The 12,999-nt window shown below is 54.2% G+C and overlaps 3 protein-coding genes across 4 annotated transcripts in view; 2 read left to right on the forward strand and 1 right to left on the reverse strand.

The window, feature by feature from the left end:
• Positions 1-4,550, reverse strand: part of LOC100585962 — a 131,170-nt gene extending 126,620 nt beyond the window's left edge. Inside the window, exon 1 of one of the 2 annotated variants that reach the window (XR_004030173.1) lies at positions 4,121-4,550. The gene's annotated coding sequence lies outside the window, so the exon portion shown is untranslated. The remainder of the gene's footprint in view (positions 1-4,120) is intronic. The other variant, XM_030813417.1, reaches the window with a different exon arrangement.
• Positions 1-12,999, forward strand: part of LOC100598481 (leukemia-associated protein 1) — a 434,950-nt gene that overhangs the window by 39,105 nt on the left and 382,846 nt on the right. The window lies entirely within an intron of this gene.
• On the forward strand, positions 4,473-7,271 carry LOC115835193. The gene is made up of 2 exons (XM_030813419.1): positions 4,473-4,496; positions 5,072-7,271. The coding sequence occupies exon 2, from the start codon at positions 6,149-6,151 to the stop codon at positions 6,599-6,601; it is 453 nt and encodes a 150-aa protein (XP_030669279.1). The 5' UTR covers positions 4,473-4,496; positions 5,072-6,148; the 3' UTR covers positions 6,602-7,271.

Below are 12,999 nucleotides of genomic sequence, written 5' to 3' on the forward strand. Positions count from 1 at the left end.
GACACTCCTCATTAAAAGGTAGAGTCTAATTCCCCTCCCCAGAACACATATGGCCTTAGTAATTTGCTTTTAACAAACGGAAGTGAAGGATATGATGCTGCATGGCTTCTAAGACTAGGTTATGAAAAATGATAGTTTCACCAGGTGTGGTGGCTCACGCCTGTAATCCCAGCACTTTGGGAGGCCGAGGCGGGCGGATCACAAGGCCAGGAGACTGAGACCATCCTGGCTAACACTGTGAAACCCCGTCTCTATTAAAAATACAAAAATCAGCTGGGCGTGGTGGCACGCGCTTGTAGTCCCAGCTGCTCAGGATGCTGAGGCAGGAGAATCACTTGAACCTGGGAGGCATAGGTTGTAGTGAGCTGAGATCGTGCCACTGCACTCCAGCCTGGGTGACAGAGTGAGACTCTGTGATACAGTTTCCATCTGGCTCTCGGTCTTAGGACCTGTGGAACTAGCCACCCTGTTGTGACGCAGCCAGACCACATGGAGAGGCCATGTGTAGGTGTTCTGGCTGATAGCCCCAACTAAGGTTCCAGCCATCAGTCAGTATTAACCACTAGACAAGCAAGTGGACAAGCCTTCAGATGATGCCATCCCCAGCCTTTGAGCTGCCCCAGCTGTCATCCAGTGGATTAGAAACAAGTTTTCTCTACTGGGCAAGGTAATGTTGTTTTAAGCCACTAAATTTTGGGATGGTTTCTGTACTTAAGTCACTGCTTCCAATAAATCCCTAGTCAGGCTAACTGTAACGGGTTAACCTGTTGGAAGGAAGGAAATGGAAGAGGCAAAGGAAAACCCTTTCCTTCCACGCTTCCTTATTTCCTTAGCCAGACTGTGATTTTAGCACCTTCTGCTACTAACTGTTGGGGATTAAGTGTGGTTTTGAAGTGCAAAAAACACCATAATGGGGACTCAGTCTATCCCAACACCTTTCCTTGAGGGCTTAGAGACTGAGCAGGGGAAAGAGAAAGTTTGATTTCTTCCATTTCTCCTTTTCCTCTTCCTTAGGTATCTCTAGTTTCAAAAGGAGAAGGAAGATTTCATCCTCTCCTATCTTCACTGTCCTTCTAAATTCAAATCTCCAGAAAGACAATTATGGTTTCTTTTTCACTGAAAGAGAACACAGCTTTTTCAGTCATATAAAGGGAACAAAGCAGCAACATGTTTCTATTATCAAGGAAGCAGGATTTTATTCATCAGTTATATACTAAGGACACTGCTCTGTCTGTAGTCACTCCTCACGGTTCTTCAAAGATTCCTTCTGCTCCCCTTCTTCCCCTGAACATGGGTGTTCCCAGGGTTCCCTCCTCAGACCACTTCTTACAAGGCACCCTTTGTGGTCCATCTAAGCCCCTCCCACGGCTTTAGCTATCACCTACATTTTAATGACTCCAGAGAGCCAAATTACTTCAACACTCCTTGCTCCCCCCAATAGTTCTCTGATACTTCAGATTCTACAGGGACAAGAGTTCCTTCCCCTGGACTTGAGGCCTACTTCTCCTTTTAGTCCACACCCTAAACCAGAAATCTGGGCATCCCTTGCTCTTGCCCTTTACAGCCAACCAGTTTTCCCATTCCACCAATGGAATTCCACCAATTTAATTACTTCCTTGAATTCCTCTTTTCTCTATCCCCACTATCCCTAGGTAGGTATACAGCTGTGGTCCTAATTGTTACTTTGGTCACAGGCTGTTTTACATTCCATCTTCAAGTCTCCAGGACTTCAACCAGTGTACATCTCAATATGACATTTCCAAAAATCCTTTCATGGCTCTCCCTTTCCTATGTTTTAGTCCTGTGGCAAAATAGGAATTTACTCACAAAGCAAGTAACCCCCTAAAATTGTATGCAAAATTTTAGTATAGGTATATAAGCGCATTTTTTTTTCCTAGAGAAAGAGCCCATTGCTTTGTATTTTCCTCAAAAGGTATGTGTTTCCCCCAAAACTTGTAAGTCTCAGGCTAAAGTCCAAATTCTTCAGCATACAGGGTATACAAAGCCCTGCCCGACCTGGCCTCTTGCCTCCCTGCAGCTAACCTGGCAGTTGCTCTCTCTTAACATCTACCTCCTGGATTTACAAACTGGGGTGGAGGTGGGAAAAAAGAATCAAAATCATAAAGTGAAGCCAAAACTGTTTGTGTAGCATTTATACACTGTTGAAGAATCAAAGGCCTTTTTTTCATAGTGCTTTTCGGGAGGGAGAAATTGGATTGTAAACATGTAATTTACAATCCCCAGATTTTTTATTCTAGATAAATGCCACACACACCCTCCTGTTACAGAATATTGCATAGCAACTTTCAACATCATTCACTTTTCTTTTATACCTATCCACACATGATGCTATGTATTTTACAAATCCTGCAACTAACAACGCAGTTCTTGATAGACTGCGATCTACTGGGAGGACTGCTCGGTTTTCACCTGAATTATTGCTCGTGGTTCATACACTAACACCCAAAAAGACAGTCTACAGGTCATGACGTGTCCCTAAAATCCTCCATCTACTCCAGAAAACGTTCTAACTTTTTGAGACAAACTGTTGTAACTAGTCCTGGCGAGGCCTGCTATGTCTTATAGCACAGGCTCTAACTGCCAAATCTTTTTCATTAGTCTTTCAATTGTTGCCTCCAAACGGAGCTCTTTGCAGTCCTCAGGCGGACGAACTGACGGATTCGAGCGAAGCTTATTTCCCTTCTCCTAAAGCATCTACCTATAAATAGCGCTCACCGCGCTGAGTCACCAAAACCCCGAGTTTCCCCAAATAGCGCGTAACGACTTCTGGGATCGCGTCCCTCGGGGCTGTGACAGACTCCAACCACACACCAGCTGGGCTGGACCGCGGGCCCGCACGGCCCAGCGGGTCTCTCACCACCCGGCGCCCCGGGGACGCGGGCGAGGCCGCGGTGTCCGGACCGAGTCGACAGCGTCGGACTTCCCGCGCGCGGACGGCGCTCTAGGGAAGGAGGAGCTGGCGGGCGGCTGGACCTGGCCTTGACTGCTCGGGGTCCGCCCTTGCCCCCTCGGGAGCGCAGAGTTGCGGGGGGCCAGCACCAGCCTCCGCCCTGCGCCGCCCGCTCACACAATGGGACGCGTCGGGAGGGGGCAGCCGCGGCTCCCGTTTCGGTCCCAGGGCGGGGACTCCGGGCGGCGGGAGAAGCAGTCAGGGGCTGGGGCCAGAAGGAAAACCCCTCTCTCCCTCTGCCCACTCAAACTGCGAAAGGGCTCCAGCTGGCGGTGCCAGGGGCTAGGGGGCAGCTGGGGAGGGAGCGGAAGTGCCACCCCCTGCAGTCAGGGGTGGTGACGTCACCCCTGCAGCCAGCCTGTAGTGGGGGTGTCTGTACATCACATGACCCGGCTCCCCCCTCCCCGCCGAAGCCCGCGCGCGCGCTCTCTCCCCCAGCCCAGACTCCCACCTCTCCCCCGCCCCCTCTCCCCAACTTTCGCCCTCCCAGCTCCGGCACCGCTGTCAACAGCGCCAGCTCCGCCCCCTCCCCGCGCCCTGTGGAACCGCCACGGCGGCGCGGCGGGCGCTCGCGCTCAGCTCCCAGGCTCCGAGAAGCGAGCGTGCCCCGGTTCCACCCTGCCCCCCAGCTCAGTGCTTGCTGGCTGCGTGGGCACCAGAGCCAGGGGGCACGGCGGCGTGCGGCGACAGCGCTTCTCTGCTCCATCCTCCCACAGCAGTTAGAGGACGAGGCTGAGGCGCCGGGTCCGAGCTCGGAGGAAGCGAGGCGCATGCAGCGGCCTCCGGGCCCTGACGCGTAGCCTCCGGGGGTCGGCCCACGGGCGGGAGAAGCCGCCGAGAGCCCCTCCTCGACCCCAGCCCGGCGGCCCGCGCCACCGCTCTCCCTACTGCCCGGGTGGCGCACGCCAGTCCTGCCTCCTCCGTCTCTGGCTGCGGCGCAGGCACCGGCCATACGACGAGGGGCTAGGCGGGGACCGCCTCCTTGAGCCCCCTCGGCCACCCCTGCCGTGTGGACTGCTGGGGTTGCAGATTTGGTGGCTGTTGCTGCAGCGCCTCGTTCTATTTTTCCTCTCAGTTCCCTTCTAAAAGTGGAGGCTCGGGGGAGGAAAAAGAAAGCCCACAGTGTTGAAAGGGGCGGTACGGACTGACCTGTCAACGGCGGAGGAGGAAGACCCCCGTTCGGGGCGAGCTCTCGAGCCCGCGCAGGGATCGGAGCTCTGGGCTCGCGCGGAAAGGCGCGGCGGCAGCTGTGCCTCAGCCAGGTGTCCCCCCTCGGCGGGGCCCGCGCCGCCGCGCCCGCCCCCTCCCCCGGCGCCGCGCTCCCCGCCCCATCGCCGGGGACCAGGGAACCCCCCGGCTTGATTTTTTGTGCAGTTTCAGCAAAGCTCCGAGGAAGTTGGTCCTTTTGTTCCACTATTTATAGATTGCGTCAACATTGCGAAAAGGAGAAGGCGGAGCGGTAGCCCCTCCCCCTCCCCTCCCCCCGCCGGCTCCTGGGAGAGAAAAGCCCCAGCACACGACCTAAGTACACAGCGCGCCAGCCGCCCGCCCGCGGCCTTCTGCTCCCCGCTTCTTCCCCCTCCCAGCCGGGGCCCGAACGCTGCCAACCCCGTCACGTGCCCGCCCGGGAAAACCAGGTCCCCGGGGCTCCGCGCCGCCCGCCAGGCTTCGTGGCGGCGGCAGCGGCCTCACCCAGCTCGTGGGCTCGGGCCGCGGCTCAGGCGTCACGCACAGCGTGGGCACCCACGCCCTCGCCACCCGACGAGGATCTCAGGCTCCGCGACTTGTGGGAGTGCTGCGGGGCGTCCCGCACTTCCGCCCCCTCTCCCCTCCGGCTCCCCAATCGCCGCCCTGCTCGCCGAGTGTGCGCGCATTCGGGCCTCGCCTCGGAGCCGGGAGGCTGTCCTGTCCCCAGGCCCCTCGCGCGGCCGCTCTTCCAGGCATTGCGGTGCTAGCCCCCTCTCCCGCGCACGACTGGGGAGGGCAGAGGTGTGAGGGATGCGGGGGTGGCTCGCAGCCGCTCACGGGCAGGCGGGCGGAGCGCGGGAAGCGCGGTGCGGGCCTTCCATGGCGCACCCAGACGCTCTCCCTCCTCCGCAGGTGCAGCGGGGCGTTGAGCGAGCTCGAGTCCCTCTTCCCGGACAGCTAGGGAGCAGGGAGTTTGCAGACCTCAGCTACAGTTGGAAGAATAGAGTTTTTGAGAAGTTACTGGAAGTTAGATGTGAGACAAAAACAGACGAACTTTCCTTCAAAGCCTTATGACGAAATGATAGGCCTTGCCATACCCTTGAAATGAAACTGAGCTCCCTACCGGCCTAAAGCCTCTGTTCTGAGCTTGATGTAAACAAGGAGGGCGGTAAACACCAGAGGAAGGCCTTACAACAAAACCAAGTGCAAGTAGCTCATTTGAGTGTTATTTACCTTAGCAGCTTCCCTGAGTGATTTATGTATATTGCAGTTTAACTTTACAGGGTGGGAATAAAATAATTTGGCTTCTCAGATCACTGGTGGAAGAAACTAGAGCTGAGCTGGGACGAGGGCAAGAAGCGCGTCGGACCTTTCCTGGCAGCTGAACAGTGTGATGAACAGTCTGGAAGGGTTATGTTATTACTTAAGGGGTTTGGGGAAACCGTTCCCGCGCACAGACCCTCATTCGGGCCAACTGCAGGCCGTGGGGGACTCTTCAAGGACTCGCGCACCCCGAGCCGAGCTTCCTGGCTGGGCATTGGGCTCAGCCAGTGCTGAGAGCGCTTTCGCTGGGCCAGTCAAGACAGCAGTAAGTTTGCCTCTATTTGGGAAACCTTTCCAGGCTTGCCTGCCCTCTTTTAAGAGGGAGGCTTTAGGTGGTGGGATCATCAGCTGCCAATGTGTGCCCTCGCTCTAAAGAAGGCGAGAGGAAGTAAAGCGAACCTGTGCAGTGTTTGCTGGGTTTCCAAAACGCGGAGCTTATTCAACCCCGCAGCTAACCGGACGGCGCTTTGGTCCCCTCACACCTAAGGGTACTCAGAGCCTGGTGCAGGAGCTGGCGCGCGCTCTCGTGGTTTCCTTCCAATTTAGGCAAAGGCCCTGGCCGCCCGTCTTCCTGCTTCTGCTTTGCCCTGCCACAGCACTCCTAAGACGGCGAATTCGTTTCTGCGCCAATTTTGTTTTGAATATCTACAAACCACTTTCCCTTGCATGAAGAAAACAAGGCAGGGCCCCCTGGCCCGTCCCACACCTGCGAGTGGCAGAGATACAGAGGCCTCGGGCCTCAGCCTTCATTTCCCCGCCCTAGCTTCGCGCCAAGCTGCAGTGTCCCCGACACTCTGTCAGGACACGCGCTTTTCGCCCCTACTTTGTTCTTGCGCAGTCTTCCCAGCTGCGGAGAGGAGGGAGCGAAAGCAAAACGAAAGCACCCGGGGCGCATCAGTCGCAATAGCTTCCCTGAGCGCGGCCGTGGGAGGCCAAGATCTGAGGTCGCTAGGCGAAGGTGGGGGCCCGAGCTGCGCAGAAACTGGGCGGGGGCGGTCCCTGGAGGGCGCCCGGGAGCTGCTAGAAGTTGTCCCGAGCCCCTTATCCCCCTGGGAAAAGCGAACGCGGATGTTAATATACCAACTCCGCAGGGAACTTTTGGCCCCGGTCTTGAGCTGAAATTCCAGACTGAATGGGACCGTGCTGAAAGCACGACGAGGCAAAGGAGTGTGGCGCGGGGGCGAGCTTTGACCCCTGGCTGCGTATCCTCGGGAGAGGACCGGACTCCGGCTCGCCCAGCGAGGGTGCGCAGAGGCCTCCTGGGATTCTAGGCCCACAGAATTGTTGCTCCGGTGAAGTTGGATAAGCACCCCGCCTCCCCGCAAAAACCAGAGTTCTAGGCTTATAAAAACTAAAGTAAACTCTGGTGACATCCTCCGCACTCGCTCCTTGCCCTCGCGGCAGTCACTGCAGGGACAAAGGCGGCCTGCGCAGACTTGGAAGAGGCGCGGCCCGCGTGGGCGGCTTTACCGGCCAAAGAAGTTTTCAGTTAAGGGGAGGCATCTTCAGAGCTGAGGGTAACTCTCCACAGTCACCCCGCAGGTAGGGCAGCCAACCCCAATCTGGTCAGCTTAAAAGTGTTCTCGGTTTCGCCCCCTTTCCCAGCGAACCAACACTGGCAGATTGGCCTGCGAACCGCTCGCTGTGTTGCTCTAGCACATTTACGTAGCCAAACGATCGAAAAGCCCCATCTTTAAGCCCAATAAACACTTAACTTTATTCTATTTAATAACACATTTTGTTGTGGCAATATTTGTGGATTTTGGCAGGTATTAAAATCTGTCGATCCTAAATGAGTCCAATGTGGAAATACAGTATTCTCTACGAGTAAATGGCTCTGTGCTTCCACTCACTGGCACCTGAACGCAAGGCGCAGCCAAGGGCTATTACACCTCTGGCTGCTCGGACGCATCTTCGCACTGCGCCCCCTCGCTCTTTAAACCTGGGAGACTTGTAATTGTGTACCTGTTTGCATTGTTTAGCCTATGCATCGCAGATTATTCATTTTACTAACAGGACTCAAAAACAGCTGTAATTTTCAAAGATGCACGATGGAGTTCGCTTAGGCGAACCTCGGGAAGGCAGTCTTGGTTTCCTGCTAATGTTTTGCCGGTAACAGGCAGTAGTCAATCTCAGACTAGCTTTGTTGGTTTTTATTCCTCCCCGCTTTACCACAACGGCAAATACCAGAAAGTCCCAACTGTTAAAAAGGGCGGCCCACTCCGCCCAAATTTCTCTATACGATGCTGAGAGGCGAGCTACAGGTGAAATAGACTCCTAGATACTTCTCTTAGAAAAAGCCTTCTATTTCCTCCTTAAAAATACTTAGCAAAAGCTGTTTTTGACTTAACAAACTATAAAAATGCCTACTTTTACCATGCTCGCCCTTTGGTTTCATACGAAGCCACTTTTCTTTCTTGCAAGTCCTTTTTTTTCCTTTATATTTTTGTGAAACAGGTTCGATTGGGTTATCTTGCTAAACTGTGCGTCTAAAATTATGAAGTTGATGTGTTCTACTCTCCTTTGTTTAAACAAAAAGGACGCACACGGATGTGAAAGCCCGTGGTTGCCTTTATTCTGCACTCCACCTTTTTTTTCTCTGCGTTCACAAATGATGCTTTGCCTGGGCTAGGTTCAGACTTCAGTATCTAAAACGTTATGCGTCTGGGCAGTCCCCAAGAGCTATCGAAAACCCAGCCTTGCTCACCCCATTGGAACCAGCATCAGAAACCTCGATTTAGAGTCCAATTTGGAAACAAATCCGTGCCTTTCTCGGTGAAATGGGAAGTTGCCTAAACGATGCATCTGGCTTTAGATTTTATGGGGAATATGATCTGGAAAAGGGAACGCCTGTTTCAGCTGGGGCAACACGCCCTGCGCGGGTCCCCTGGGGCTTCTCCTGCAAACAACGCGCGGGATCTCGAGCCGCAGGGCCTCAGTCGACCTCTGCGCGCCAGGCTTGGGGTTGACCCCACACCAGCGAGCTCCTTTCCTGGCCTCGCCTGGGGTCGCTAGCAGTGGCTGACGAGGCTTTTTGACCAGAGGAGAAAGTTTGAGGCTGCAGATCACATGTCCTTAAAGGATCTGGGGAGAGGGAGAGGCTCTTTGCAATTGGCGCCAAGAAACTCGAACACCCCGCGCTCGCGGCGAGGCGAAGAGAACTATCCTGGGGGAGCACAAGGGTTCCCGAGACTTTGCCAAAGTTTCCAGAGTCCGGAGGTAGCGTGCCTCCCACCCCTGCCCACCACTGGGTTATTTCCTAATCCCCTCTAGGCTGCCTCGGGCGAGGACCCAGGCGGGGTCCGGGGTGGCGGGGCAGGGAGAGTGGTGGGGAAGATGGACCTTCCCTGTGGCCGGCTGCTTCGGCAATGGAAACCTCTAAGGGGTTAAAATGGCGCGGCTGGATGGGCGTGGGGAATGTTGCCAGTGTTCGGTCCCGACGCGGGGGAGAAACGGGGTGGGGGTGTGGGGATCCCGGAAAGGGCCGGAAAGGCCGGGAGCACCGGGAGGTGTGAGGCGAGAGTTTCTGCTACTGGGGGCTCTTCCCGGGAAGACGCTGGCGGGAATAGGATGGGGCTGGCAGCTGGGGAGCCTCGCGGTGGCTATTGCACGTCTCGGCCCCCCTGGACAGGGTTATGTCAGGAGAGCGCCCTGGCACCGAGCTCTGGCCGCTGGAGAAGATACTCCCTCGCCGGCTCCCTCGGTGAGCGGGGCTGGGCGGGCGCGGAGGGGCGGGCGGTGCGCCTCGCCGAGCCCGGGGCGCTGAGGTCGGCAAGTCGCCTTCGGAACTGGCGGCGGCGCTTCTCCAGTCGACGTGGAAAAAAAAATCGTCTCAAATAGCACCCCTCGGCCTGCAGCCCTTTAACACTGGTAAAGTAGATAAGAAGGAACTGCGGAAACGAGGGAAACTCAGTTTAGAACGTCCCAGAGTTTCCAAGTTTGTCAAGCGACTGGGAATCTTGGTCGCCGCGTGGAGAGCTGCGCCCATTTCCCCTTCCAGAACAAAACTGAAGGCGTATTCCTCCAAAGGAAGGCTGCAGTCAGGCGCCACGCAGAATACAGGCAGTCCTCTCCGGCCGATCTCGGGCTCGCCTGTCCCAGGGCCGTAGGGAGCATCTTTTCTGAGCAGCCCGGGGAGGACAGCGCCGGGCGCTCTCCGTGCTGGGCCCTGCCGCGGCCGGTGCGTTACATCAGGAAACGCTTGGTCCGGTTTTCTGTCTCATAGTCAAAACAATTGGCTGAATCTCGAAATATCTTTTTTGATAGTCCGGAAAAGAAACACGACAAATAGACTCACCATCAGGCTTGCGTCAGAGAACCATTTTCCCCAGACTATAGTGAGATTGTTTTTTTTCATTAGTTGCAGGAACTGAATTTTTGATGATTTACCTGCCTGCTGCAGTTCCTGACTATATTCTTCTCCACTCCTTTTCCCCACTTCATCTGGTTGTCAACTCCTTTCCCTCCCCGCCCCCGTCCCCCATCCCTTTTAAAGCTCCGGGTACTGGAGTCCATCGTATCCAGTTGTGTGTGTGTGTGTGTGTGTGTGTGTGTGTGTATCCCGCTAGTCTAGCTCAGCCTTTATCAATGGTCAATATAAGCCACAGTGTTTGCATAGCCCTCACAAAATGGGTCATGTTTTCGGTTCCTTTGATCTGCAGCGACGGAAAAGTTCTGCTTTGCGTATTCTCTTTTTTGCACATCGAGTTTAGTGACGGTGCTCTCCTCACAAGTTACAAGTTCCCTCCCCTTTCAAATTTTTACAGGGACCCAAAGAGTTAGGAGAAATCCAGCATGTGCTAAGACTCACCTTCACTTTTTTTTTTCCAGACAAGGATTAACATTAACGATGTAATCTGTTAAAACAGACTTTAATACCACTCAGCATGGATCTCTCCATTAACCTTGGCAATTATGTCACTTCAAAGAAGGAAGTATCAATAACGAAATTCTTTTGAATAAATAAAATTATGGAAATTGTCCATCTGAGGTCTGCGCGCAGAAGGAGGTTTCGGTATTTTAAAAAAGAACTCTTATTGGTGGATAATTATTAATATGAAATGAAATTTGTAAAGCTAGCCCTATCACGGTACCTACATATATAGGTGCTTGATGAGTATTTAGTCTCCCTCTCACCATTTTCTAATCCCCATCCTTGAAAATTTTGGCAGGAAATACAGATTTCCCAGTGCCTAAAAAATTATGCTCAAACTTCTCTTCTGGTTCATGTAACCTCCACTCACTTACACACACACACACACACACACACACACACACACACACACAATTTATCCAGGGAACTTTAATAGCTTATTAAACCTTAGTGGAACTATCCAGGCAAAATAAAAATAATGGTGATTACGTATTCGAAATCCAAAACACATTAAATTAACTCGAATTTTTTGATGGTTCCAATAGGTAACTATTACCACCTGATCTCGTTTACCAGTTTCGACAGTAAAAACGAAATTTGTCAGCACTCGTTTGCTTCTAGCATTTCTGCTAGAGCAGCCTTTGCCGGCAGACTGATCTATCTAGACCTTGTCTCTTTCAGAGCGCCAATTTTATATTGAGGCTATTCGGCTCTCCACTTTTAAGAGAGACGGGTGCGCTTTTTTTTTCCTTTAAAAATCAAATGAGAAAATGGAGAAAGAGTTTGTAGCACTCACGGGTGGAGAAAACCCATCTGCCTGATCCTCTTGTCCCGGTGCGAAGTCGCTGGAGAGGAGAGTCTCCTGGAGCCGCTTCGCGCATCCCACTGGGTCACCTGGTCCTGGCTTATTTTCTTTGGGGCCCATTCTCGGGGAGTAAATAGACAGTAGCGAGTTTCCTGGCAACTTTGCACTACTCTTTAAATAGAAGAGAATTCTCCCAGTTTGCCTCCCCTTATAGGCTTTCCCGCCTCAAATTGTTTTAAATGCTCCTTACAGTCTTTTTGCCCCTTCTCCCAATGACAAGGCAAGTCTCAGCGGGTGACCTTGGTGTGTGCCGCAGGGTTCAGGCTCTTGGAGCCCAGCTGCCCTGCTGAGAGAGCGGGAGGATAGTCGCACCTCATTAGTACGCGGCTCCGGCGGAGATGAGTGCGTGGGCACTCTGCGTGCATCTCGCACAGGACACCCAAGTTCAAAGCGCCCTGCTTATGAAAACTTGGGGCATCAATATCGTCTCATCACTCAGGCGCCCTTAGGGAATCTGGACAGATCGAGGGGCGCAGTCTTGGCTTCCGGACCAGGACTTTCTTTTTTTGAGATCTATTTAGCTAGTTTAGAAAAATACACCTTCCGTGAACATATACAGCTATTTCCTCGCCCTCCACTCCAATGGTCTGCAAGCCCCGGGTGCTAGTGTGAATCTTCCTGAGTCCTGAGCGGGTTCCCGCCTGTGCAGAGCCAAGAACACTGCGCGGAGGTCACTGTAAGTTCAGAGCCGTACATCCTGGTTAGAATTGGGATAAAAAATTCTAAGCCCGCCCGGAGCTGCTCAGAAAAGATGGGTCTCGGTCCACCGCTCCCTCAAAGTCCTCAGTGCGCGAAGTCTTGGATTTCTGTGCTTTGCGCAAATTGGACGCCACGCCTGAAGGGCCCGCGGAATCAATCGCTTGCCTTCTGTGGGGTCCTGGCATCAGCGTGACCAGGACATGCTATTATTATTGCAAACCGAGACGTGAAGTGGACCCCCAGCCTCCACCCAAGCCCTGCGGCCAGGGAATAATTCTAAGGGCTCTCCCCTTTGGATGTCTAGGGTCGGGGCGGTCTCGGCTCCCTGGATCCTCTGGTGTCCCGGCACCGAGGGGCGCTCGGCAGCGGGGCAGAGGGGACGGCTTCGCGACCCCGCCAGGGGCACGAAGGAACGGCGGCCGAGGGAAGCCCACGCCGGCTCTGGCGCAGCAGCGAAGCTGGAGGCATTTGCTCCGCTCTGCCCCGAGCAAGGGGCGCGCAGGGGAAACAGCTTCTAGAGCTTCGTAGGGCAGGCAAGTCTGGCGGGGAACGGATCAGGGGCGGAGGGAACTCTGTATTCCAGTTGTGGATCTTTCGGGTCTCTGTCAGTCAGCAGAAGCCTTTGGGGTGTGGGTCCGGGACGCCGCTCGGAGCCCTGAAACCTTGCCTGACCCGGCGCTCCCAGCCACTGCGGTGCAGCAGCCTTCGCCTTCTGGGTGCGGGGCACAATCTGGACCAAGGTCGTTCAAATCGGGGCCGGCCTACCCCTCTGAGAGAGCCTCTGCCCATGGTCCAGTGGCAAGGAAGCCTCAGGCTACGGCCTAGATGGAGCATTCCAGGCCCCAGTGGTCTCTGAGCAGGGGGTTAACTGAGGTTCAGGTTTCTTCTGCGACCAAAAAGAATTACACAAGTTTCCCAATTCTACAATCTGTTAACTCAAGGCCGATTACCTTCTTAGAATCCTCTAAGTATTTTTGCCTGTAAAGTGAATTTGGACTTTCTTCTTCTCTTCCTCACACAGCTGGTCACAGACAAAAGGTGGGTTACAGGCCTGGAAAAGATTCATCCCCTGTTCACACA

This window comes from Nomascus leucogenys, chromosome 5, assembly GCF_006542625.1.
Source record: "Nomascus leucogenys isolate Asia chromosome 5, Asia_NLE_v1, whole genome shotgun sequence".
Classification (NCBI taxonomy): domain Eukaryota; kingdom Metazoa; phylum Chordata; class Mammalia; order Primates; family Hylobatidae; genus Nomascus; species Nomascus leucogenys.

Bases quoted from the DNA above. Each gene is read 5' to 3' on its own strand.
- LOC115835193 (XM_030813419.1), top strand. From the start codon at position 6,149: ATGAAGAAAACAAGGCAGGGCCCCCTGGCCCGTCCCACACCTGCGAGT.